Raw genomic sequence first — 26,999 nt, 5'->3', positions numbered from 1 at the left:
GGCATAAACAATCATTTCATTTATATAAAGTTCAAAAACAGGCAAAACAAAAATAAATTTAAAAGTTCAATAATAGGCAAAATTGATCTACGATGATAAAAGTTGGCATAGTTGTTCATAATATATAAACTATATAAAAATATAGCTGAAGGCCAGCCACAGTGGCTCATGCCTGTAATCCCAGTATTTTGGGAGGCCAAGGTAGGAGGATCAGTATTTTGGGAGGCCAAGGTAGGAGGATCACTTGAAACCAGGGATTCAAGACCAGCCTAGGCAACAAACAAGACCCCATCTCTCAAAAAAAAATTTTTAGCCAGGTATGCTGGAGCACATCTGTATCCCAATTACTAGGGAGGCTGAGGCAGGAGGATTGCTTGAGCCCAGGAGTTCAAGACCAGCCTGGGCAACAAAAGGAGACTACCATCTCTATAAAAATAATTAGTAACATATATATAGTTGCAAAAATATGTACAACATGATTTCAATTTTATAAGTGAAATATAGACACATATATATGAACATGCATAAAAACCATAGAAGATGTAATGCAATATAGTAACTTTACCTTTGAATTCTGGTAAAGTATGAGTCATTTTCTTCAATATTTATTTTCTAAATGTAAAGTTTTTAGTAGATACGCTATGCAATTCTTTAAGCTGATGAAAGGAAATGCTTTTGACTTCTTTATTATTAGTAGGTCAGTATTCACTACATTCAGATCGATTATTCACTCTCCCCATTTCCATCCTTCCCATTCATCCCTCTATACAATGGCTTCGACACAAAACACTGCACCATACTTTCTTTTTGACATAGTAATTAAAGACCAACTGGTAAAGCTATTTTCCTTTTTGTCGTACCTTTATTTCGTAATCTTTCTGGAAACTCACTGTTTCCTTGAGTTGCAAGGAATTATACCAATATCTTTATCAAATTCTTCCCAGACTCACTCTCTATGTGTTCTTCATGTTGAAAGCTTCAACACTTTTGTTCCCGCAGGCTCCCTCTGTGCCTTCTTTAGGCACTTCCTGGGTCATCCTACCTGCTTCCTTGCCTTTAACTACAATCTGTTGCTAAAGAGATGACTTTCAGATCTACACCCGGTATTCCTTCCCCAGTGTTCTCCTGAGTCTCCAAACCCATAGAAACTATTATCCACTAGACGTTACCTGATGCCTCAACATGAACCTAAGATGCAATACACTTACATTTCCCTAAAACAATATTAGGTAAAAGTCAGGTCTAGGGGGAACCAGTTTACGAAGGAATTATCCCAGCTTGCAGACACTGGCTTTAGACAACACGTTTGCACAAATCAAGCACAGCAGTCTTGTCTGATTTCAGAAATGGCTGAAAGCAGAATAACATTTTAGCTAAGCAGAGCAGGGTAAAATGGCATTAAATCCAAGTTGAATGGAATCAGCCCTGGGGGATCTATGCCGGTGGATAGGGGTCCCATGGTTTACATGAAAGTTAAAGCCTTCAAAAAGGTGATAACAAACAGATATCCAGATTAGCCAGATGGGTTAAGGCTTAAGAATAGACTTTGGTATCGATGATGAGAGGTGGAAATAAACAAAATAGGTCAATAAGAAGGGAAACTTGTCAGAACCATGGAAGGCAGACAAGCTCATCCTAAAGGAAAGGAAAGAAGAAGATATATTTCATTGACTACAAGAAACTCTAGGATAAAGGCCATGCCATGATTTAATGTACCATTATCTTATGCTTCCCCTTTGTGAAAGTCTCAATGCCACCAATTAAATATAACTTGTCATCTCCGGCAGCATTCAGTTTTAAAAATGTTCAAAAGTGACAAAATGTGCATGCTGCAACTCGGGAGTAGCTGAGACTTTGTCCTCAGTGTGCTAAGGACAGAAAATCTGACTGTCAGGTCTCTAGGATGGGAAGAAGGATGCCGGGACATCACACACTCCTGCTGCTCCCTACTACGGTCCAACAAGCAGGAAACTCAGCAGGATGAATGACTACACTCTCTTTAATATGACAATCACAGAGAAGTGTTAATGACAAGGAAAAATACTTATGACACGATGTTAAACAAAAACAAAAGTAACCTGTAAGATGGAATTATTTGCAAAAAAGCATGCCCTCCCCCGGAGGATTAAGTAGAAGTACTTCAAATGTTAATTACTGTGTTAAGGTCCCGGAATTATAGGTAATTTCTTTCCTTGCTTCTTTATATTTCTCTTTACTTCCCCCAAATTTCTACAAGCAGCACATAATATTTTTATAACCCGATATAAGGTCAAATATGGAATGTTTGTTTTTTAATTAGCAAATTGTGGGCCACATACATAAACTGGTTTATTTAAATATTAGATAGAGGGCTCTCTCATTAATGTACAATAAGCCCTTCATACGAACGGAACAACCATTATTCAAATCATGATATCAGGTCAGAGTATCCTAACATCATCTGTAGAGAGAGAGCCAATGGTCACTGTAACGCAAGAAATTATGTTGGTCATTTTTCTTTTTAAATATGAGGTTTCAAGAATGTCAATGCTATTACTTAAACAGAGAAAAGAATTAAACAGTTCAACTTACTACTGGAGCTTGACCCTGACATAATCATAGTCCAGGAGAGACACATCTGGTCACATTGCTGATAAAAGTTTACTGCTAAAAGCTGGCAGTGTTTTCTTGTATAAGATATATTTCTCTTTTTTTTAAAAAAAAAGACTGTTTGACAAGTAGCTATAGCGGACGGAAATTGAAGCTAACACATTTTTTACTCTGGTATCTTGATGGAATTGGTTTTTAGCCCACATACTCAAGTACCAATATATTTCTCTCCTCATACTGAAAAGGAACATTTTGACAAAGGATAAAGATCTAGAAACGTAAACATTATACTTGCCAAGAGTTAAAAACAAAATATGCTACCTTCTACTTTGAGTAGTACTAGATCAGAAATGGGCTGAAAATCTTGGGACAAATCAAAATTTTTTGTTTATAAAGTTTAAGAAATTCTTTTCAAATGACTTTCCTTGCTCAGGCATAGTAAAAGCCTAATCAAATAACAGAAGACAACAGTATGGATATTCTAATTAAAATATCTGATATAACACTTTTATTTATAGTAATCTGATATCATTTGAGTTTTTATTTTTTATTGTAATATATTTATTTTGAGACAGAGTCTCGCTCTTGTTGCCTAGGCTGGAGTACAGTGGTGCGATCTTGGCTCACTACAACCTCCACCTCCTGGGTTGAAGCAATTCTCCTGCCTCAGCCTCCCGAGTAGTTGGGATTACAGGTACCTGCCACCATGCCTGGCTAATTGCTTTTTTGTATTTTTGGTAGAGATGGGTTTTCACCATGTTGGCCAGGCTGGTCTTGAACTCCTGACCTCAAGTGATCTGCCCACCTCAGCCTCCCAAAGTGCTGGGATTACAGGTGTGAGCCACCGCGCTGAGCCAGCATTTGAGTTTTTATATGTTTGATCCTAGCTGATACATATAACTACAAAATAAATGTTTTAAGTGCCAAAATCTTTCTTAATAGCATCTACTATGTCTTATAAGATCAGCCATTCAGAAGGAAATAACAGCTTGAGTCAATTTAAAGGAAAATTTTTAAGAGCAGCATCCTGCCACAGATCTTCTCTTACAAGGCAACAAAAACAATGCAAGAACAAGAAACAACAACTCTAATTGCTACAAAATGCTCAGAAAGCAATTGCCCTAATGTGTGGGAAGTTTAAATTGCCCAAGGAAACATTCCAACAAGAATTACATAGAGACAATAATGACTTCTATTTAAGATGCTCCTGGGTTGAAATTACTTTCTAACTTTAAGTTACTGCATTACTATCATAAGCAAACCCAGAGTAATTACAAGTGAATTCACCACCCAAAGGCTACTTACTTCAAGGTAAGAATTCAGTTTGTGGAACATTTTGACCAAAGAAAGGAAGTAAACTATTAAGCTATTGTATCAATGTTTCCTTGCCATCTTCCACATTCTAAGAACACAGTCTAGATAACAATCTCAGATGGGCCTGACTTAGCCAGCTCCTGCTGTTTACTTCCATTTAAATCCATTCTAATTTTTATGCTATGTAAATCCAAGACAGCTTAGAAACCAAAGTAAGGCCTTTTTGCATTTCTTAAATAACATCAGTATTAATAACCAAAAAGGGCATGGATTTAACTTCTCGAGCATAAAACAGCAAAAGAAACCCACAAAGATTTAATCAGCTGGACAACTGGTAAAACACATATGGTACTTTACAAATCTCTGTTGGGTTTCCACCCATTCATTCTTTTAAGAAACAAGCTGGGCACAGTGGCTCACACCTGTAATCCCCGCACTTTGGGAGGCTGAGGCAGGCGGATCACTTGAGGTCAGGAGTTTGAGACCAGCCTGGCCAACATGGTGAAACCCCATCTCTGCAAAAAATACAAAAATTAGCCAGGCATGGTGGTATGCAGCTGTAATCCTAGCTACTGGGGAGGCTGAGGCACGAGAATCGCTTGAACCCGGGAGGCAGAGGTTGCAGTGAATCGAGATCGTGCCACTGCACTCCAGGCTGGGCAACAGAATGAGACTCCGTCTCAAAAAAAAAAAAAAAGAAGAAGAAAAAAAAGAAACATTTATCAGGCCTGGAGCAGTGGCTCATGCCTATAATCCCAACACTTACAAGGCAGGAAGATTGCCTGATGCCAGGAGTTTCAGAGTCTCTACAAAAAAAAAAAAAAAATCAAAAAATTAACTAGGCATGGCAGTATGTGCCTATGGTCCCAGATACTTGGGAGGCTGAGGCAGGAGGATCATCTGGGCCCAGGAGTTGGAGACTGCAGTGAGCTATGATGGTGCCACTGTGTTCCAGCTTTGGTGACCCAGTCTCCAAGAAAAAAAATGGAAGCATTTATCAAATACCTTAAAGTGTACTATGCTAGATATTGTGCAGAATTCAGACGTAAGTAAGGGATCCAGCTCAGGAAAGAGCAGCTAAGACAAAACAGAAGAAAAACAGTGTTTTCTAATAGATATAAAACTTAGGAAGGGAAAAGGGGACAGCTAATTATAATCAGAAAAGACTTTGCAGTAGAGGTAATAACAAAACTGCGTCTAGGAGGTGCACAGAATTTCTACAAGTCAAAGAAGGGAAAGAACATTCCTTCCAAAATCTGGGGAGACAGTAATCGAAGACTCAGAATGGAGAAGGTGGTGGGCACATGTGCAGAAATGGCAAGGTAAGCAGGGAAGCATGGCCCTCCTGGGGAATACGGTGAAAAATGAGTCAGAGAATGTACATCAAGGCCAGACAGTGATGGGTTAGGAATGTCAAAGTAAGCACTGGGCACAGGAGAGAAAGGCAAGTTTTCTGGGACAGTGACTCCCATATCTGGCTGTATACCAAATAACACCTGGGATGTCTAACAAGCAGATTCTCAGATGCCATGAGGACCAGGAAACTGTCATTTTTTTAAAGCTCCTGGGGTGATTATCATTATCAGTCAGATGTCAAGAGTGCACAAAGAATGCTTAGAAAAGTAACAGAAAGAAAGCGAGGAAGGAAGGAAGGAAGGAGGATTAATGGAAAAGCAGAACCGGAAGGTTATTTTTGGTGAAAAAGAAAAGGAAGGTAAGTATGCCATATGAAAATACACAAGAAAGGCCAAATGTTTGCAGAAAATGACATTCAATGTGAACGTTCTGAGGCTACTGATGGCTTAGGAAATTTGGTCCTAGAAATTCAGGAAAATTAACTTCATATTTAAACATACACTATTTGCAGAAACCTTTTTTTTTTTTTTTAAAGATGGGGGTCTCACTGTCGCCCACGCTGGAGTGCAGTGGCGCAATCTCGGCTCACTACAACCTCTGCCTCCCAGGCTCAAGCGATTCTCCCACCTTAGTCTCCTGAGTAGCTGGGACCACAGGTAATTTTTGTATTTTGTCTTTTGGTAGAGACAGGGTTTTGCCATCTTGCCCAGACTGGTCTTGAACTCCTGACCTCAAGCGATCTGCGCACCTTGGCCTTCCAAAGTGCTGGGATTACAGGTGTGAGCTACCACACCCAGCCTGCAGACGCCTCTTTTAAGGTGGCTATGTACCATCGGCCCTCCGTATCTGTGGGTTCCATTTCCACACATTCAACCAAACCACGGATGAAAAATATTTGGGAAAAGTAAAACAATTAAAAATCACACAAATATTTAAAATGCAGTATAACAACTACTTACATGGCGTTTACATTGTACTACATATTATAAGTAATCTAGAGATGATTTAAAGTATACAGGATGAGTGTAGGTTATGTGCAAATACGATGCCGTTTTATTTTTATTATTTATTTAATTTTTTTTTTTTTTGAGACAGAGTCTCACTCTGTCACCCAGGCTGCAGTGCAGTGACATGATCTTGGCTCACTGCAGCCTCCACCTCCCAGGTTCAGGCAATTCTCCTGCCTCAGCCTCCCAAATAGCTGGGATAACAGGTTAATGCCATCACAACTGGCTAATTTTTTGGTATTTCTAGTAGAGATGGGGTCTGACCATGTTGGCCAGGCTGGTCTTGAACTCCTGACCTCAAGTGATCTGCCTGCCTCGCCCTCCCAAAGTCCTAGGTTTGCAGGCGTGAACCACCACGCTCGGCCTATGCCATTTTATATAAACTTGAGCATCTGTGGATTTTGGTACCCATGGGGAGTCCTACAACCAATCTTCCATAGACTCTGGGTTGGGTATCTATGGGGAATTGGTTCCAGGACCAATTGTTATTAATTAACTTCGGGAGTATATATACCTCTCTCCCTAAATGAATGAAAAACAAATGACACATACAAAGCAATAGTGCTACAAACTTAAGAGGAACTCAATAATTATTTATCAAATAGTAAATGTTCAAAATTCCTTGAAGAAGGAAGTCTTTAAAAAGTTGAAAGGTATATTTCATCATTTTTTTATTTTAAAGAGAAAAGAGGAAAAAGTACCTCTGTTCTTTTCTTCCATCTTTCCTTCTTTCTTTCGTTTTAACTTCAGTACACACCTGAGGGTTGTTTATTTATTTTTAAGATGTCATAATTCTTACCTTGGCTGCCAAGGCTTTTAAACTGTCAAGGAATCTCTGCCAGAAATCGTTGAAGAGTGGGCGGTCGATTTTCTTCAGGCTCTCTTTGGTACTGGCATCCACACTGACATACAGCTGAGTAACTGGCTTGAGGTTCCTTAGTAATTAAAAAAAAAAAAAGAAAGAAAAATTATTCCTCTATCAGGCTTTCCATGATATAAAACTTGCAAGCTGTAATAGACGTGGGGGTTAAACACTTCACTGGGTCTAGAGACTTCTACTTCCCCCAAAAGACTGAACTAATCATTTTAATCATGTGACAAAATGGGATGGCCTCTGGTTATTTTTTAAATCACTGGAAACCATCCCGAATACATTGAAAATATTGAATTACTTACAACTGGTCCTTCTTCAAATACTGTTTGAATGGAAAACAAACAAAATGTGATCTAACTTCAGGTCTGACAGCATCAGCCCAGCACAATTAGAGGGGTTCTCTGATCTGACTTCCCCACCCACACACTCTGCCAGCCACATGGGGTCTGTGCTGCTGGGCCACCTCCCTCCGTCAATTCACTGATGGAAGTCTGCTAAGGAACAAGAAGCAATCCCAAGAGCTCAGGCCTTATTCGAAGGACATAGAGTCACACCTATGCTTCCGTAAGTGGGAATGGGTTTCATGTCAAGCCTTGGGTGGGCAAACAAGGACCTATTTGGGGAACTTTAAGTAGTGCAGACCCAGGACAGTAGCAACCTCATACTTACACAGGAGCACAGCCCAGAATAAGAGAAGAAAAAAATGCATTCTTATTTTCCTTGCCTTTACAATCAGTTTCCATGAACACCATTCATTCTACACTTCTCTCAAATTCACTGCATTTCATAATTTCTTTCCTACCTACCAGATTTCTAGTAGGTCCTTCTTCTAGTAGGTCTTTTTCCCCTGGCCCAATCCCCAGACAGGGTCTCATTCTCATCCAGGCTGGAGCAAAGTGGCGCAATCACAGCTCACCACAGTCTCAATCTCCCAGGCTCAAGTGACCCTCTTATCTCAGTGTCTCGAGTAGCTGGGACCACACGCATGCGCCACCACATCCAGCTAATTTTTTTAATTTGTTTTTGTAGAGACAGGGGTCCCACTAGGTTACCCAGGGTAGTCTGGAACACCTGGGCTCAAGCGATACACCCACCTCAGCCTCCCAGAGTGTTATAATTAGAGGTGTGAGCCACTGCACCCGACCCTACCAGATTTCTTTCAAGTAATACATTAAACCTAGACTATACTTTTTCTTTTTCTTTTCTTTCTTTTTCTTTTTTTTTTGGTGAGATGGAGTCTCACTCTGTCATCCAGGCTAGAGTACAGTGGTGTAATCTCAGCTCACTGCAACCTCTGTCTCCCGAGTTCAAGTGATTCTCCTGCCTCAGCCTCCTAAGTAGCTGGGATTACAGTCGCACCCTGCCACATCTGGCTATTTTTTGTATTTTTAGTAGAGACGGGGTTTCACTATGTTGGCCAGGCTGGTCTTGAACTCTTGACCTCAGGTGATCCACCCACCTTGGCCTCCCAAAGTGCTGGGATTACAGGCGTGAGCTATTGTGCCCGGCCTAGACTGTACTTTTTCTAAAGCCTCTCCCCTTCTCTCTTCAAATGGGTCTCATAATTCATTCTCTTCAGTAAATTTAGAACTAGAAGAAAGAAATTCCCCCTTAATAATCTTCTGATCAAATTCTCCCAATATTCTTTTTCTATAAGGGTTCTACAATTTATTCCACATTTTTACCTAGAAGTTTTATACATTTTTTGTTTCAAAGTCCATGCATTTTTAAAAAATGAAAATATCATTCACATGCCATACAATTCACCACTTTAAAATGGTTTATGTGCTTTATATACGTATCAGTAGCAGCCTTATCAATCTTTGAGTGTAAGACCTTGAAGAGCAAGAATCCTATTTTTCTTTTTATCCAGCCACACAGGCAGACATTAAAGCTACTTTTTAGGAGATATTGTTGATTTCAGCAGACAGAATTTTTAAGGGAATATAGGCCAAACAGATGCTTACAATGATGTGGCTTAGTGACATATAGAAAAATCACAAGTGTCTAGACTTCTATTTGCTTCTGTTAAAAGCGGAGAGGCTCTGACCAAATGTAGGACAGAGGTGATTAAGATCCTGGCAGGCTCTCATTGCTTTAATGCCTCTGCAATACCGACATACTAAGGGAATCCTTCAAAGTTCAGGTAATGTGTCACTACCAAGCAAAGCACATTAATTACTGAAAATGTAAAACAAACGCATCAGTAATAAAAGCATTCTGTCTTATCACCCCTTTGCTGAGTGCCCCTTTAATAAAAGACAAGCTATGCTTCCTTAACTGGACTTTTATTTAAAAAAAAAAAAAAAAAAAAAAAAAAGGACTGTCTTAATGGCTACTGCTGGCTATCATCATCTGATACTGACAGGACTTTGTCAAAAGCTTCCTGATGCAAAATGAGAACTGCCCTGACCTTTTCACTATGCTTCCATAACTACTTAAGCTTATGAACAGTACATTCCAAAGGCCATACTCCTTTTACAAAACTCTATCATTTACAAAATAGGAAGCCCTGGACACTGACACTACCACTAAGGAATTCTAGTCAATATTAGATGTCTGAGATGCTACACTCAGGGAAGTCTCTAGATCTCTTGTCAAGGAGCAGAGGAAGAATGGAGAAGAGGAAAAGGTCCCCAGGAATTATAGAGCTCATTTCTAAGGGGTTCAAAATTAGCAAAGAGGCCTTTGGAGATATATATTTTCTGAGCTTTAGGGATCTTGTTTCTGCCTAGCACTGGTCTCTATTCACCTAGAAGAGACAATGAGGCTCCCAGTAGGGTCACTTATCTGTCTCTATTCTATACAGAGATAACAAATGTTCCCAAAAAGCAAAAGAGTCTTACATCATCAAAATCATCATAATAATAATTCCTGCATCTGAGAATCTCACAGCACTGCTGGGAGTAATTAAAAAGGATATCCTCTGCTCTCCCAAAAAGAGACAATATCGAAGATAGACAACCTTAAGCCTAGTCCTCTGTAAAAATGCTCAAGGATTCGTGATGTGAGTATTGTAAGGACCCTTTATCTTAATATTAAATCTCTGAGTGAAGAATTATCACATATAAAACTGTGCTGACGAACATAAAAATCTCCCTCCCATGTTGCCTTTCTGTAGAGATTATCAGGCCTCATTCTACCTTCCAAGGCTCAGAAGGTAGAATGAGGCCTGACAATATCTGTAGGAAAAAAAAAAAAAAGGAGAGAGATTATGTTTGTAAGAAATCCAAGTAAACAGTGACTCTGAAGCTCCTCCTTGGGATAAAAAAATAACCCGAGTGACCCAAACATGCAATGATATTAAAACCTAAATCTCTAAGACAATCTGGGGCTGTCAGATCAAGCCAAATAGCTCAGGAGGAAGAGAGGAGGAGGGTGAAGGAGAAGGAAGAGAATGATTTAGCACTCACCAAGCTGGCACACTGTGCCATGTGCTTTATCCTTCTTGATCACTTCACTGAATCCTCACAATAAAACGACCACGTAGTCGCTACTTATGCCCACTTTAGAGACGATGAAGCTGAGGTTCAAGAGGTTAAGTAACGTGTGCAACAATCTATAAAGAATAAGCATCAAGCCGGGTGCGGTGGCTCATGCCTGTAATCCCAATACTTTGGGAGGCTGAGACAGGAGGATCACCTGAGGTCAGGAGTTTGAGACCAGCCTGGCCAACATGGTGAAACCCCATCTCTACTAAAAAATACAAAAATTAGCCGGGCATGGTGGCGGGCGCCTGTAATCCCAGCTACTCAGGAGGCTGAGGCACAAGAATCGCTTAAACCTAGGAGACAGAGGTTGCAGTGAGCCGAGATCACGCCACTATACTCCAGCCTGGGCAACAGAGCAGGACTCCATCTCAAAAAAAAAAAAAAAAAAGAAAGAAAGAAAGAAAGAAAAGAAAAACAGTAAGCATTAAGGAGATTCAAGTTCAGAGATGACTCCAGGGCCTTTCTCCTAACCCTGCCCATTATGGCAAAATCCACAGTGTGGCTCAGTGTTCAAGTCACAGCGGTTACATGTAACAAGCAGTATTCCGTAAATGGAAAATCCAAGAGAATACGGATGATCTGTGAAATGCAGATTACGACTGCAAAGTCCTAAGAGAAGCCAAAACAAGAAGTCCTTGAGAAGAAATTCTGAACTTAATTCCTTTCAGGGGCCTATGCACTTCACTCAACATTTGTCTATGAACTGGACACTGAGGCCAAGAGGCTCAGCCCTCAATATTTACATTCTGGAGGGAACAGAAGATGGATGCGAGTCCCATCACACAGCGCCATGACTAAGGTGGGGAAAATGCAGTGGGAATAAATGGAGGAGTGAGTTGATTTTGCTTGGCAAAATCATACAAAAGATGTAACAAGGTCAAAGTCAAAGCTGATCTCTGAAGGACACAGAGTTCATCAGGAAGAGAATGAGATCATTTCCAGGGATGTCCAAAGAAGAAATGCAAAGGCCTGCAGCTGTGAGTTGCCGCAGGATAAAGGAATCACAAACTATTCCCCGTGGCTCTAACATGGCAAATGGAATTGGGGGATGCCTGCAGCCACGTCTCATGTCCTGCCAGGGTTAGGTTTGGTTTACTGAAGTTTTAGGTAGCCGGTGACACAATCAGATCAGTGCTGATGAAAGTCACGTGGCTCCAGTGTGATGGATGGATTAAAAAGCCAGCACAGCGCACCGTTCTGCATCTGGCTCCCCCGTGCCTCCCACTTATCACCAATCCAACAACCTCTTAACCACAATTTAAAACTCCGAAAAGCTCTAATAACCAAAAGGTTGCTTTTCCAAGTTTGGAGACAAACTTAGTTGAAAGTGAAATCTGACTTACAAGGCTGTTTGTATTCTTCATTTTTCTTTTCTCTTCTTTCTTTTTTTTAAAGACAGTCTTGCTCTGTCACCCAGGCTGGAGTGCAGAGGCACGATCTCGGCTCACAACAACCTCCACCTCCTGAGTTCAAGCGATTCTCCTACCTCAGCCTCCCCAGTAGCTGGTTTTACAGGCACAGACCACCACACCTGCCTACTTTTTGTATTTTTAGTGGAGACGGGGTTGTGCCATGTTGGCCAGGCTGGTCTTAAACTCCTGGCCTCAGGTGATCTGCCTGCATCGGCCTCCCAAAGTGCTGGGATTACAGGCATGAGCCATGGTGCCTGGGTAATTTTTCCATTTCTGTGACTAAGCATACTTTATTGTAGAACTAATTACATGTGTGTGGCGCTAGGGTGCTGGAGATGTTCCATAAAATACAGTGGATATACTGTATTATCTTTCTAAAATTCTGAAACACTTTTGGGCACAAGGGATAAAAGATTGTGAACTTGTAGAAATCATTCCATATCAATACATAAAGAGTGCACTTTTTTTTTTTTTTTTTTTTTGAGACAGAGTCTCGCTCTGTCACCCAGGCTGGAGTGCAATGGCACAATCTCGGCCCACTGCAACCTCTGCCTCTCAGGTTCAAGTGATTCTCCTGTCTCAGCCTCCGAAGTAGCTGGGAACATAGGCACCCACCACCACGCCCAGCTAATTTTTTGTATTTTTAGTAGAAACAGCATTTTGCCATGTTAGCCAGGCTGGTCTTGAACCGACTTCAGGTTATCCGCCTGCCTTGGCCTCCCAAAGTGCTGGGATTACAGGCGTGAGCCACCGCGCCCAGACTTTTCTTTGATTTTCTAACAACTACAGATAAAGAACGCACTTTGTGATTTCTCTTTGATATTCTGGTTATTTAACAGTGTGTTGTTTAATTTCCACATATTTGCGAATTTCCCAAATTCTAGTTTGTGAAGTCCTTGGTCATTATTTGTCCAAATATTCTTTCTTCTCACTTCTCTCTCTCCTGTCCTTCTGGAATTCCCTTTATAAATATGTTGGCATGCCTGAAGGTGCCCCATGGGTCTCTGAGAGACTTTAGTGATAGTCTATCTGATGAGTCATCATTTTCATACTTTTGTTTCTTTGAAAATGCTTTTCTGGCCAGGCGTGGTGGCTCACGCCTGTAATCCCACCACTTTGGGAGGCCGAGGGGGGTGGATCACTTGAGGTCAGGAGTTCAAGACCATCCTGGCCAACATGGTGAAACCCCGTCTCTTCTAAAAATACAAAAATTAGCCAGGCATGGTGCCCCATGCCTGTAATCCCAGCTACTCAGGAGGCTGAGACAGGAGAATTGCTTGAACCCAGGAGGCGGAGGTTGCAGTGAGCCAAGATTGCGCCATTGCTCTCTAGCCTGGGTGACAGAGCAAGACTCCACCTCGAAAAAAAGAAAAAAAGAAAAAGAAAATGCTTTCCTGTAGTTCTTTGAACACATTTAAAATAGCCAATGTCAAATCTTTGTCTAGTAAGTCCAACATCTAGGCTTCTTGTAGACGGATTCTATTCTCTGTTTTCTTTCATGTGTATAGGCCACATTCTTGTTTCTTTGTATATCTTGTGGGTTTCTTTAAAGTAAACACTAGACATTTTCTTTTTATTTGTTTATTTTTTGAGACAAGGTCTCACTCTGTCCCCCAGGCTAGAGTGCAGTGGCACGATCATGGCTCACTGCAATCTTGAACTCCTGAGCTCAAGCAACCCTCCTGACTCAGCATCCTCAGTAGCTGGGACTACAGGCATGCACCAAAACATTTGGCTAATGTTTTAATTTTTGGTAGAGACAGGGTCTCACTATGTTGCCCAGTCCAGTCTCAAACTCCTGGCTTCAAACAATCCTCCCATCCCAGCCTCTCGAAGTGCTGAGATGACAGACATGAGCCATAGCGCCTGGCCATTATTTTAAATAACGTTAGTGGCAACTCTGGAAATCAGATACATCTCAACCCAGGTTTGTTTGGTTTGGGTGGTTACCTGGTTTTGGGCATATTGTTTTGTTTGTTTCCTGGTTTTCTCTTTTGCTGTTTGTTGTTGCTGAAATAATTTGGCAAATTCAATATTCATTGTTGTGTTTGGCCACTGAAGTCTCTGTTTGGTTAGCTTAGTGGTCAGCTTATGAATGGACAGAAATATCCTTAAATGCTTCCAACTGGTAAGCCTCCTAGCGTTTGTCGAGGGGCTCTGTAATTTTGCCTTCATTACCCAGGCAGGCAGTTTGCAACTCTGCCTTGGTTTTCGCTGCCTGCTTACTCAGGAAGAACCAAGGGCACAGGGCCTTCTCAATTCTTCTCCAGCATGCCTACAGCCCTGATCATGTAAGTGGTGTTGGAGATTCCCAGGAATACGATGGAGCTTTTCAAAGTCCTCTATGACATCTCATGGCCCAGCTTTTCCTTTTACATTTATTGGTGAGCTTCTTGTTTGCCCTAGCTGTTAATGCCACTTGAGGCAGCTTTGTGAAGTTAAACAATCGTCCGTAATGGTTTAGGAGAAACATCCAGACAAAGGCTTTTTGCACCAGACAAACTTGAATCACTTCAAGTAAAGACAACCCCTGTGAGAGAAAGTTTCCAGGTTTGCCATACAAGTCATATATAATGACAATTTCCTAGGAATAACACTTTGAAGGAGTTCCCACTCTGTTTTGCCCCCTCCCACAGCTGCCGGGCTACTGGTTTTTACTGTGGTTGTGAGCTACTGGTTTTCTTTTTTGTTTTCTTTTAAAATGGAGTCTTGCTCTATCCCCTAGGCTGCAGTGCAATGGTGTGATCTCGGCTCACTGCAACTTCTGCCTCCTGAGTTCAAGTGATTCTCCTGCCTCAGCCTCCCGAGTAGCTGGGCTTACAGGTGCCCGCCACCACACTCGGCTAAATTTTTGTATTTCAGTTGAGACAGGGTTTCACCATGTAGGTTAAGCTGGACTTGAACTCCTGACCTCAAATGATCCGCCTGCCTCAGCCTTCCAAAGTGCTGGGATTACAGGCCTGATCCACTGCACCTGGCCAAGCTACTGGTTTTCAAGGCTAGGGAAAGTGAGAATGGAATAGAACAAGTTAACATCACAAAGCTCATTTTTCTTACTGAAATGCAGCAAATTCACAAAAATTTTTTTGTGAATATATGCTCCTTACATTGTTGCATGCCTTTGGTTAATTTCCACAGGTAAGAAAAAGTCGCTTGTGACCATTTTTGCCAGTATTCTCATTGTTTTCATGGAGAAACAGGATTTTTAAGGTCTGTGCTTTGCTATTGCTGCTGACATCCAACCCACATATTTTGTTTTCTTATCTATCAATCATTCATCAATATATTTTCTATTTCCACTGTACCTTCTTTTTGACCCATACGTAAATAAGAAGTGTGTTGCTTAAATTCCAGAATATTCTAATTATCTCTTGGTATTTAATTCCATTGTGTTCAGATATCACACTCTATACAATTTCAACCCTGTTTTGAAATGTCTATAATGTTCAGCAAATGGCCATTTGGTAATTTTTCTGTGAACAAGTTCTGTGCTCTTGAAAAGAAACTGTATTCAGGCCAGACGTGGTGGCTTATGTCTATAATCCCAGCACTTTGGGAGGCCAAGGCCGGCATATCAGCTGAGGTCAGGAGTTCAAGACCAGCCTGGCCAACATGGTGAAACCCCGTTTCCCTCAAAAAATAAAAAAATTAGCCGGTGTGGTGGCGTGCACCAGTAGTCCCAGCTACTGGGGATGGTGAGGTGGGAGAATCACTTGAACTCGAGAGGCAGAGGCTGCAGTGAGCTGAGATCACACCACTGCACTCCAGGCTGGGTGACAGGGTGAGACCCTGTCTCAAAAAAAAAAAAAAAAAAAGAAAAGAAAAGAAAAAGAAAAAATCTGTATTCCAAAGTTTCTGGTTGGAATGCTCTATTTCTGTGATATAGGTTAAATCTGTTAATTCCATTGCTCAAATCTTCAATACTCCTACTAATTTTGATTTATCACTTTCAGAGAAATCAGTTAAAAATCTATTATTTCTCCCCCTTTGTAGTCTGTCAATGTTGAGACTATATTATTCAGTGTTAAAAAGTTTGAATTGTTATATGATTTTATGTTTCTGGTGGGTTTAACGTTTTATTATTAAGAAATGTCCATCTTGTCCAGGTGCAGTAGCTCATTCCTGTGATCCCAGCACTCTGGGAGGCCAAGGTAGGCAGGTCACTTGAAGTCAGGCATTTGAGACCAGCCTGGCCAACATGGTGAAACTGTCTCCACTAAAAATACAAAAATTAGCTGGGCATGGTGGTGCATGCCTGTAATCCCAGATACTCGGGAGGCTGAGGCACGAGAATTGCTTGAACCTGGGAGGTGGAGGTTGCAGTGAGCCGAGATTGTACCACTGCACTCAGCATGGGAGACAGAACGAGACTCCATCTTAAAAAAAAAAAAAAAGTCCATCTTGGCCAGTCATGGTGGCTTCCACCTGTAATCCCAGCACTTTGGGAGGCTAGGGTGGAAGGATCACTTGAGTGCAGGAGTTCAAGACCAGCCTAGCCAATATAATGAGACTTTGTCTCTGAAGGAGAAAAAAAAAAAAAAAGTCAATCTTACCTCAAGTAATTAATGGGTTTTGCCTTAAAGTATATTTTGACCAACATTACTTAGCCTGCCTTTCCAAAGGTGAAACTTCTGTGTTTCATGTCTTATCTCACATACTCGCAATGCCACCATAAGGTAGTCATTATTATTATCATCATTTTACAAATGTGGAAAGCGGGCACTGAAAAGTTATCCTCCAATGTCAGAAAGACACTAGGAGATCCAGTCAAGATTCAAATCTAGATCTTTTCCAGACAGAGCCAAAGCTTTTTGCCACCTCTCTGCACTTTCTCTCTCTCTTTAGCCCATGCAGACAGGCATGTTTCAGAAAAGTATTCCACGAATTCAAAGACAGGAGAGAAAATTAGATTTTAAACTTCATATGTTTAGTGCAAACAAGATAGGCTGGGGGGTGGGGAACTTCTATTGAAAGACTCAGGCAGTATTTACTTCTATTGAAAGAAACTTCTATTGAAAGAATCAGGCGGTATTCAATCTTCATTTCATTGTAGCTGTTTTCTGGAACAATTTTGAGCTAACACATACAAGAAAACTGCACGTTTATTAAACTTCACTCATCTCTTCAAACATATACTATGCACCTAATATGCAAAGAGACATCCAGTTTATGGAGGTTCTCTAAAAGATGTGGTGAATGCCTCAGCAAAAACTAAAGAAAACAAAACACAAAGCAAACAAAATAACACAAACACAGAAGCAGCAGAGAAAAGAGAATAAAGTTCCTACAGTTTCAAGAAAAAGGTGTTCGAAAGTAAACGTACACAGGGATGAAATTTGGAAGCAGGAGGTGAGTCTGAGAAGTTAATCATGTCATAGTTAAATGCTGAGCACAGCTCTGTCTTCTTATGATAAACCTGCCAGCAGCTAAAAAGCTTTAGATTTACAGTACTCACCAAAAAAGAGCTATGAGATTCTAATGTAAATTTTAAAATAATATAAAATAGATGATTATGATACAAAACAATTAACGTGGACTAAATATGAAGCGAGGAGTTCGTGAGTCTACAAATGACTACAGATTTGACTCTGAACTCTGGCACACTCATGAAGTGGGAGACACTGTTACAGGATTCAAATGTCCACAAGGTAAGAACAAACCAGTTCTCTGAGGTTCCTCAGAGGGAAGAAGCTGTTCAGTGTTGCGCAACATCCTCCTCAACAACTTCCTTGCCTTACAACACGATGCCATACAGAGATCTGCTTTTACCAAGGTGTCGTCAGCATCACCGCGTGGAGCGATGTATAAGAAATGATTCCATGGAGTCTTCTATGGCAGCAGTAACATCAGCTATGATGAACCTCTCTGACTGCAAAGCTGAATGTACAGATGGTACCGTGCCCTGGAACAAAGTTCTAAACTCACATGTCTACAGGGACCAAGGAAATAATGTGAGTCGAGCAAGTCACTGTTAAGAGGAAAAAAAATTCTTTGTGTATCATAATGCAGATTGCATATGAAACACACATGAATATTCTCTCCTTACTCAAAAGTGCTTTGTGCACCAAAATGCAGACTGCATATGAAATCACAAGAATAGTCTCTCCAGCCAGGTGCAGTGGCTCACACCTCTAATCCCAGCACTTTGGGAGGCCAAGGTGGGCAGATCACCTGAAGTCGGGTGTTTGAGACCAGCCTGACCAACATGAAGAAACCCCGTTTCTACTAAAAATACAAAATCAGCTGGGCTTGGTAGCAAATGCCTGTAATCCCAGTTACTCGGAAGGCTGAGGCAGGAGAACCACTTGAACCCGGGAAGTGGAGGATGTGGTAAGCCGAGATCGCACCATTGTACTTCAGCCTGGGCAACAAGAGCGAAACTCCGTCTCCAAAAAATAAAAATAAAAAAAAAAGAATATTCTCTCCTCACTCAAACGTTCTTTGTGCATCAAAATGCAGATTGCCTATGAAACACACAAGAATATTCTCTCCTTAAAGTGATATGCTTTCTTCCATTTTTCTGGGACTATGTGGCCTCTCAGTCTTCCTTTCACTATTTCACTTTTTTAGAAATGGTGACAGGAATTTCTCTGCTATAAGAAAATCAACCGTGCAATTCCTCTGACAAGTGGCAGATGACACTCAGCCTCAGGGCTGAAGAAACAGCAAGACGGGAGGAGTATGGGAAACTGAAAACCACAGGGCTTCCTGGAAAAGATAACTACTCCTTGGCTCTTGACAACTTTTGCCAGATCATCTTTTCAAAGTCAAAAGTCCAGATTTTATGTAAAACCTCTGGATTTTTCAATGTTGGCTCCAAAAAAAAAAAAGTGGTAAATAGGTGTAGGAAAAGCAAAACCTACTTCTTATCAACTGAGGGTTTGAGACCTCTGGGCTTAAGGAGAAAATTGATTGTATATCATCTGGGCTATTCACATAATTATAATCATCAACTGAGTTCCTGAAGAATACTGAGCCCCAGTAAGTTCAAGGTTATACTCCTTGACAAGTGTGGTCTGTTGTGCTGTATGTAGACTGCAAATATGGCCATCGACTCCTCCCGTCCCAGTACCCAAATGCCCCTGCCCTGTAGATCTGAGTGCCTTCTCATTGACTTGAAGCTCTGCCGCGTGACTTGCTTTGGTCCATGGGAAGTGAGCAAATGTGATACAAGCAAAGGCTTGAAAGATGCTCGTGCATTGGAGCTTGCCCCACTCACTGCTCTTTGAAACCCGGCCACGCTGTGATAAAGTGTGGCACAGCTGCTGGGGGATGAGAGGCCACATGAATAGCGGCCCCTGGGTCCCACGCCAGCCCATCGTCAATCAGTCAGCCCTGGCAGATCCACCCAGTGAACAACACTGAGACCAGCAAAAGACTTCCAGGTTGATCTGCAGAGTTATGAGCTAAATAAATGATTGATTGTTAGTTTGAGGTGAGTGATTGCAGCAAAAGAGAACTGACACATGTTAAAATATATCAGTACTTTCCTATCAAGAAATGGCTTTTTTCTTGTCTAATCACCACCAGGCCTATTAATACGAAGTGTGTTACACGTTCTTGTCACTTTTATTAACCTCTGACAAACAAAAGCATAAAGCTACTCAGAGAGCAAAAACTTTCTCATTTGCCTAAGGTGTTTGCTTCTTTTTTTTTTTTTTTTTTTTTGAGACGGAGTCTGGCTTCTGTAGCCCAGGCTGGAGTGCAGTGGCCGGATCTCAGCTCACTGCAAGCTCCGCCTCCCGGGTTCACGCCATTCTCCGGCCTCAGCCTCCCGAGTAGCTGGGACTACAGGCGCCCGCCATCTCGCCCGGCTATTTTTTGTATTTCTTAGTAGAGACGGGGTTTCACTGTGTTCGCCAGGATGGTCTCGATCTCCTGACCTCGTGATCCGCCCATCTCGGCCTCCCAAAGTGCTGGGATTACAGGCTTGAGCCACCGCGCCCGGCCAGGTGTTTGCTTCTATACAGCAACCACAACCAATATCTGGCTCTCCCAAAACTCCTGGAGGACCACTCATTGTGAAAACTACTCTCAGGGGCAGAACTGTCAGTAAAGAGTCTGATATAATTAGGCTCTGTCTGTCTCCACTCAAATCTCATGTTGAATTCGTAACCTTCAATATTGGAGGAGGGGCCTGGTGGGAGGTGGTTGGGTGATGGGGACTTCCCCCTTGCTGTTCTTGTGATAATGAGTGAGTTCTCACAAGATCTGGTTGTTTAAAAGTGTGTAACACTTCCCTTTCCCCTTCATTCTCTTCCTCCTGCTGTGTGAAGATGTGCCCGCTTTCCCCTTTGCCTTCCGCCATGTTTGTAAGTTTCCTGAGGCCTCCCCTGCCATGCTTCCGGTACAACTCGCAGAACTGTGAGTCAATTAAACCTCTTTTCTTCACAAATTACCCAGTCTCAGTTAGTTCCTTATAGCAATGCCAGAACAGACTAATACACAGTCATATGCTTTGGAGCTGGAAGGAAGACTGAAACCCTTTTAGGGAAAGGTTTAGTACCCCGAAAAAGCCACTAGTCTGAATATAATACAGACAATTGACAAAGTCTAGATTCCCCTCAAAAGATACCAGAGTACAGGTGGTATTGCAGTTACTTAGAAAAAAAAAAATTCTAATTAAAAAAATAAAAAATCAATAGGCCACCAAACCACCCAGAGAACAGTATTACTTCCTAGTGTGTGTGTAAGATCAAAAGTCCCTCCCAGGTTTAAAATAAACCTACCGACTGTCAAGCTGCCCTTCTTGTTTCTCTCCTCTTTCTTTAATTCTTACAGTGTGCTCAAAGATGAAATGGCTGCAAGAGGCTCAGCAAATAGCTGAACTGTATGAGCTGACTTGCTGTATAGAATTAGCATTATCGACATTAAAGGAAACTTCCAAACTACATGGCCTCTGTGTTCTATTAGTTAATCTACAGCCTTATTTTTCTGCAAGAAACTAAGACACCAGAGACAACTGGTATTTTGATTCCTCCTATTCACAGAAATAAGTAAGATTATCTCCTCTTAGAAAACTTTTTCTTTCTGTTTTCTCTTGGGGTATGGGGGTTGGCAGGGAGCATCCTTAGTTTAATTCAGAGAGGCCTCAAGTCCTGAAAGTATTACTTTAAAAGTAAAGGCTATCTGAAGACTATCTTGTTTCACTACTCTACAGTCCAGAGTATTTGAAACTTGTGGTTTTATGACACATCATAGTATCTAGCATGGCAATTCTCATCATTCTGTTTTTGAAGTTTTTTCTAGATAATTCAAATCTTTCATTGGGAAATGTGGGGGTAGGAGGGTCGTCTTATACTTAGGACCTCCTAACATTTGGACATACATTATTCCCAAGCCAAGAGGACTGCTCTGTTTCAGAAAAAGGTAAGCTGAAAGATTATGTCCTCAACCCATGTATACCAGATTCGCATTATCAGAAATTATTCCCATATCCTAGCAGTAATCTGTAGACCTCAGACTTGCTTTTGTTCTTCTCTTTTGAGATGGGTATTTCAATGGATAACAAAGATGTGCCCACTTTTTGAGATCTGAATCTAGAATGGCTACTTTCTGCATATTCCCTATTATGTCAGGGAAGGACATACCCTAAAAGATGCAACACAGTTTGCATGCCTGCTCCCTGAAGCACAGCACCCTTCGTAATAGGAGCTTCAAGGATGCTTTAAAAATCCAAAAGTGTAGGCCAGGCGCGGTGGCTCAAGCCTGTAATCCCAGCACTTTGGGAGGCCGAGGCGGGCGGATCACGAGGTCAGGAGATCGAGACCATCCTGGCTAACACGGTGAAACCCCGTCTCTACTAAAAAAATACAAAAAACTAGCCGGGCGAAGTGGCGGGCGCCTGTAGTCCCAGCTACTCGGGAGGCTGAGCCAGGAGAATGGCGTGAACCTGGGAGGCGGAGCTTGCAGTGAGCTGAGACCCGGCCACCGCACTCCAGCCTGGGCGACAGAGCCAGACTCAGTCTCAAAAAAAAAAAAAAAAAAAAAGAAAAAAAAGAAAAAATCCAAAAGCGTGACTGCGCGCAGTGGCTCACACCTGTAATTCCAGCACTTTGGGAGGCTGAGGCAGGCAGATCACGAGGTCAGGAGATCGAGACCATCCTGGCTAACACAGTGAAACCCCCGTCTCTACTAAAAATACAAAAAATTAGCTGGGCATGGTAGCGGGTGCCTGTAGTCCCAGCTACTTGGGAGGCTGAGGCAAGAGAATCACTTGAACCCTGGAGAGCTTGCAGTGAGCCGAGATCGTGCCACTGCACTCTAACCTGGGCAACACAACGAGACTCCATTTCAAAAAAAAAAAAAATCCAAAAGTGTAACCTCTATTTCCTAAGCATTCGTTCTTTCTTTCTTGATGATTCCTGATAGAGTAAACCCATCCACTTTTTAAACTCTCATTTTCAGGATCGGAGAAGTTTGCTACTCTTCCTGTTACCCCAATCCTGCCACCTCACTTCTTCCTTTTTGTCTCCCTCCTCATTTGCCAGTCAGGTTTAGTAAATGACGAAATATTTCTTTGGAATCATATGCCGTCCTATCTCTTTTGTTTGTTGAGGATGGCAATCGAGGCTAGTATGAACATCTTGTGGCATTCCATGATCCCTCTGCAGGCCTGAGAAGACTCACCAGCAAGAGAGGGAAAGAGAGACTCAACAACATCTACCAAATGTGCCCAACATTTTGCTGGATGTTTTCGGGTAAATATCTTATATCATACTCTATAATTTTCCTCAATCCATGATGGCATTCACAGACAATTCCATTCATGATCAAACAATGAATTTTCTCTGGTTATCATTTTGCAAAAAAGTACTACATCCTACCACTAACAGATTCCATTCTTTTTGGGGGATGTATGCCTTTAATTTAAGACAGACTCCCTTTTTTTATGCATATACCCCAAACATCACTCTATCCCAATGTCCCCCGCATGAGCCATGTGAAAATTCAGGGATTTAAAACCCAACTAAAGTTTAAAAACAGAAACAGCAACCCTATGTAAAATAGACACATTGACTTCTTAAAAACTTTTTAACTTCACCTTTTTATACAGCTTCAAAAAGTAATAGCTTAGCTATCTTTATGATAATACACTGATTTTCATATTATTGCCTGGTAGCTAATAATTTTAATCAACTCTTTGATTTCCTATGACATTACATTTCAGGCTAGGTTTGGTGGTTCACACCTGTAATCCCAGCATTTTGGGAGGCCGAGGTGGGTGTATCACTTGAGGTCAGGAGTTTGAGACCAGCCTGACCAACATGGTGAAACCCCGTCTCTTAGCTGGTGTGGTAGCATGTGCCTGTAGTCCCAGCTACTGGGATGACTGAGGCAGGAGAATCGCTTGAACCTGGGAGGCGGAGGTTGCAGTGAGCCAAGATTGTGCCACTGCACTCCAGCCTGGGCGACAAAGCTAGACTTTGTCTCAAAAATAAATAAATAAATATTTCAAGCTGACTGTGTGTGTGTGAGTGTATGTGATCAATCTTTCTAGAAATAACCATGGTCTTCATTTTTTGCAAATATTTTCACCTCTTTGTCACATCTTTGACAGAGCAGGAGCACCGTCATGTCAGACAAACCCTCCCACTTTAAGTTCCAGCTCCCTTTCTAGCTTCAGGCATTTCAAGGAAATCACTTCCAACTAGAAGCAGCCAGAAACAGCAGACAGTAAAAACAGATAAGATCCCTGGGGCACAGAGGGAGGTGGGGGGGAAAGTCTCTTGGGTAACTGCCAAACTTCACCCTCATACACTGGGCCCCAGTAAAAGAGTGGGCCTTAATAAGCACGTTCCTTTCCCTTCAGGTGCAGTAAGGTAGGGAAGCTAAAAGCTGACTCGAGGGTATGCCTGCAGCTGCAGAAAGAGGTATGGGAACAGACACACACCTCCCAGATAAGCACAACAAAGAGGCACAGAAGCAGTCCAGGCCTCTGATAAACTCTCGCACCCTGAATCCTTCAAAACTCTTAGTCTGTAATAGAGTGTGGCTTCTGACCTAGCTCAGTGAGAAGTCCCTCCCAGGTTCAAAATAAACCTGTTAACTGTTAAGCCGCCCTTCGTGTTTCTCTCTTCTTTCTTTAGTTCTTACAACCTTACCTTATTGGCCAGTGTTTAGGAAACAAACTTGAATTCAAAAAGATCTTTTTTTTTCCCTATTTCCCCAATATTTCACTACCCATGTACTGAGCACCTACAGTGCACCAGGCAAAAAATGGCACCAAGATACATAAGCAGAGGTCTTGACCTCAAGGAACTTGCAGTCTAATGGGGGAAAACACCAATAAATAACAGACGAGTAAAACTGAATAATACTTTTGGTGCTACAGCATGTGCCTAGTCCCAGTATGACACAAAAACAGGTCATTTCCCCAGAGGCCCCAGGAGATGCCTTTGACCATCCCTATCAGGAGAGCCCTCCCTTAAGTTGTCCAACCCAACCTCATCATCCTACCACCTGAACCTGACCCTTCCTTACAAGAGCCCTCTGCTGTTATGGGGCCTCATAATCCTAGCAATCAACACGGCTGGAACCCTCAGTGTAATTACCTAGTCCTCTTCTCCGCTAGCCTCTCAGAGCCAAACAAGCAGTTTGCCAGTCGTACCTAGCAATCGTTCAACAGCATCTTTTTTTTTTGAGTCGGAGTTTCGCTCTTGTTGCCCAGGCTGGAGTGCAATGGTGCAATCTCGGCTCACTGAAACCTCCGCCTCCTAGGTTCAAGCGATTCTCCTGCCTCAGCCTCCCGAGTAGCTGGGATTACAGGTATGCACCATCATGCCCAGCTAATTTTGTATTTTTAGTAGAGATGGGGTTTCTCCATGTTGGTCAGGCTGGTCTTGAACCTCAACCTCAGGTGATCCACCCGCCTCAGTCTCCCAAAGTGCTGGAATTACAGGCATGAGCCACCACGCCCGGCTTAACAGCATCTTTTTTAAGACTCCCTCATTCCCACTGACTTGCTTCCACCCTTATAACTTTGACCTAAGCAAACATCATAATCTCCTATCTAGGTTCCTGCTGCTTCTTGTCTCCCCCATTGTATACCACGCCAGTAGACTGCTCTGCAAGAAGCAAGAACGTTCTTTCGAAAGGACCACATTTGAAGTCCTAGACCATCTAATCCCAACTTTTCCAACTTGACTTCCACCTGCCCCTCTCACACACTCTGTGGTCTAAATAAACTACACTTACATAATGGTTATCACAAATACCACAACTCCATGTCTTTCTCAGGAAGTTCCTTTTTAACAACAATATAGTTTCCTACCTTCTCAAGTACTATTCCCAGACATAAAGATAAAAATTAGGCCAGGCGCAGTGGCTCACACCTCTAATCCCAGCACTCTGGGAGGCTGCGGCAGGAGGATCACTTGAGGTCAGGAGTTCGAGAACAGTTTGGCCAACATGGTGAAAGCCCATCACTATTAAAAAAATAAATAAATACAAAATAAAAAATTAGCTGGGCATGGTGCCAGGCGCCTGTAGACCCAGCTACTCAGGAGGCTGAGACAGGAGAATCACTTGAACCTGGGAGGCGGAGGTGGCAGTGAGACATGATCGCACCACTGCACTCCAGCCTGGGAGACAGAGTGAGACTCCGACTCAAAAAAAAAAAAACTTAAATGACAGCTTCTCTGGAAAGTTTTACCCTGCCTCTCCCATTTGGAAAAAAAAAATTCATTCTCTTTTGAATTCCCCTAGGGACGTATCTGTGCCTCTAGTCTTTTTACTAATGTTTGTCCCTAATAGAACAGATTTTGAAAAGCAGGACCATCTTTACCTCCCAAAGCCCGACATTTGTATGTTGTAAGTAATCAATAAATCCTATTTGATTGCATTAATGCCTATTAGTTTTACTTTGCAGTGAAACATAGATTCACGCAGCATCTCTCCGATAGGCTGGAGAACTCACCTGATTTCCGCAGGAAATTGTGCATTTGTGACCAGGAAGCTGGAGATTTTACACTGGTGGAGCAGCTTCAAAAACCTGTTGATCTCTGGGTACATTATTGGTTCTCCCACGAGGGACAATGCACAGTGCTTTACCGTCATTCCTTCTTCAAAGCGCTCTGCTTTGACGCCGGGTACTCCTGCAGAATACAGTGAGAAGGACTCAGCTACATAGCGCACAGATACAGGATGTCACTTACATTTTTCTTAATGATGCTTTGATTTTATAGAGCAAATTCATTTTTGATACCAAAGAATACAAAACAAAGGCCAAAGGACAGGGTGGGACTAGAATTACTAAATCAGAAAAATCAGTCAGTAACCTCATTCTTAGTTTTGGTACCAGTTAAACTACATCAATATAAGCAGGCAAAACTAGCTTTGTTAGCTAATTATTTGGGATGCAGAATAAGTCCCTTTGCATAATTTGCTTAGCTTTGTATTCTTTCATGTTGATCTAAGAAAATGAACTCAGTATATCTGCATAAGAATAAGCCTCTTCTAGACCAATCATTCCTCAAGCTGGGAAAGTAAATGTAGTTGATCCAAAACTGTATAGGAGAGAAAAAGAAGAGACCTAATCATTCTCATCTTTGGCTTCATACTGGAATACTTCAGATTTCATACTGGAATCACCTGAGGAGCTTCAAAAAATACTGCCACAGGCCAGGTGCGGTAGCTCACACTTGTAATCCCAGCATTTTGGGAGGCCAAGGCAGGAGAATTGCTTGAGCCCAGGAGTTCAAAACTAGCCTGGGCAATATAGTGAGACCTTGTCTCTACTAAAAATTTAAAAAAAAAAAAAAAGTAGCTGGGCGTGGTGGCACACACCTTTGGTCCCAACTACTTGTGAGGCTGAGGTGGGAGGATCCCTTGAATCTGGGAGGTTGAGGCTGCAGTGAACCACAATCGTGCCACTACACTCCAGCCTGGATGACAGAGCAAGGCCCTGTCTCAAAAAACAAAAATAGGCCAGGTGCAGTGGCTCACACCTGTAATG

General features: G+C 42.0%; 1 protein-coding gene across 1 annotated transcript in view; it reads right to left on the bottom strand.

Annotated features, from left to right (window-relative positions):
- Positions 1-26,999, bottom strand: part of LOC112620166 (S-adenosyl-L-methionine-dependent tRNA 4-demethylwyosine synthase) — a 254,738-nt gene that overhangs the window by 113,918 nt on the left and 113,821 nt on the right. The window contains exons 12-13 of the mRNA XM_025378411.1: positions 25,962-26,139; positions 7,066-7,201 (exon numbers count right to left, since the gene is read on the bottom strand). Coding sequence (XP_025234196.1) covers positions 7,066-7,201; positions 25,962-26,139 — 314 coding nt within the window. The remainder of the gene's footprint in view (positions 1-7,065; positions 7,202-25,961; positions 26,140-26,999) is intronic.

This window comes from Theropithecus gelada, chromosome 3 (genome assembly GCF_003255815.1).
Source record: "Theropithecus gelada isolate Dixy chromosome 3, Tgel_1.0, whole genome shotgun sequence".
NCBI classification, from domain to species: domain Eukaryota; kingdom Metazoa; phylum Chordata; class Mammalia; order Primates; family Cercopithecidae; genus Theropithecus; species Theropithecus gelada.
The sequence above is the reverse complement of the archived record's forward strand: the minus strand, read 5'-3'. Positions and strand labels throughout refer to the sequence as shown.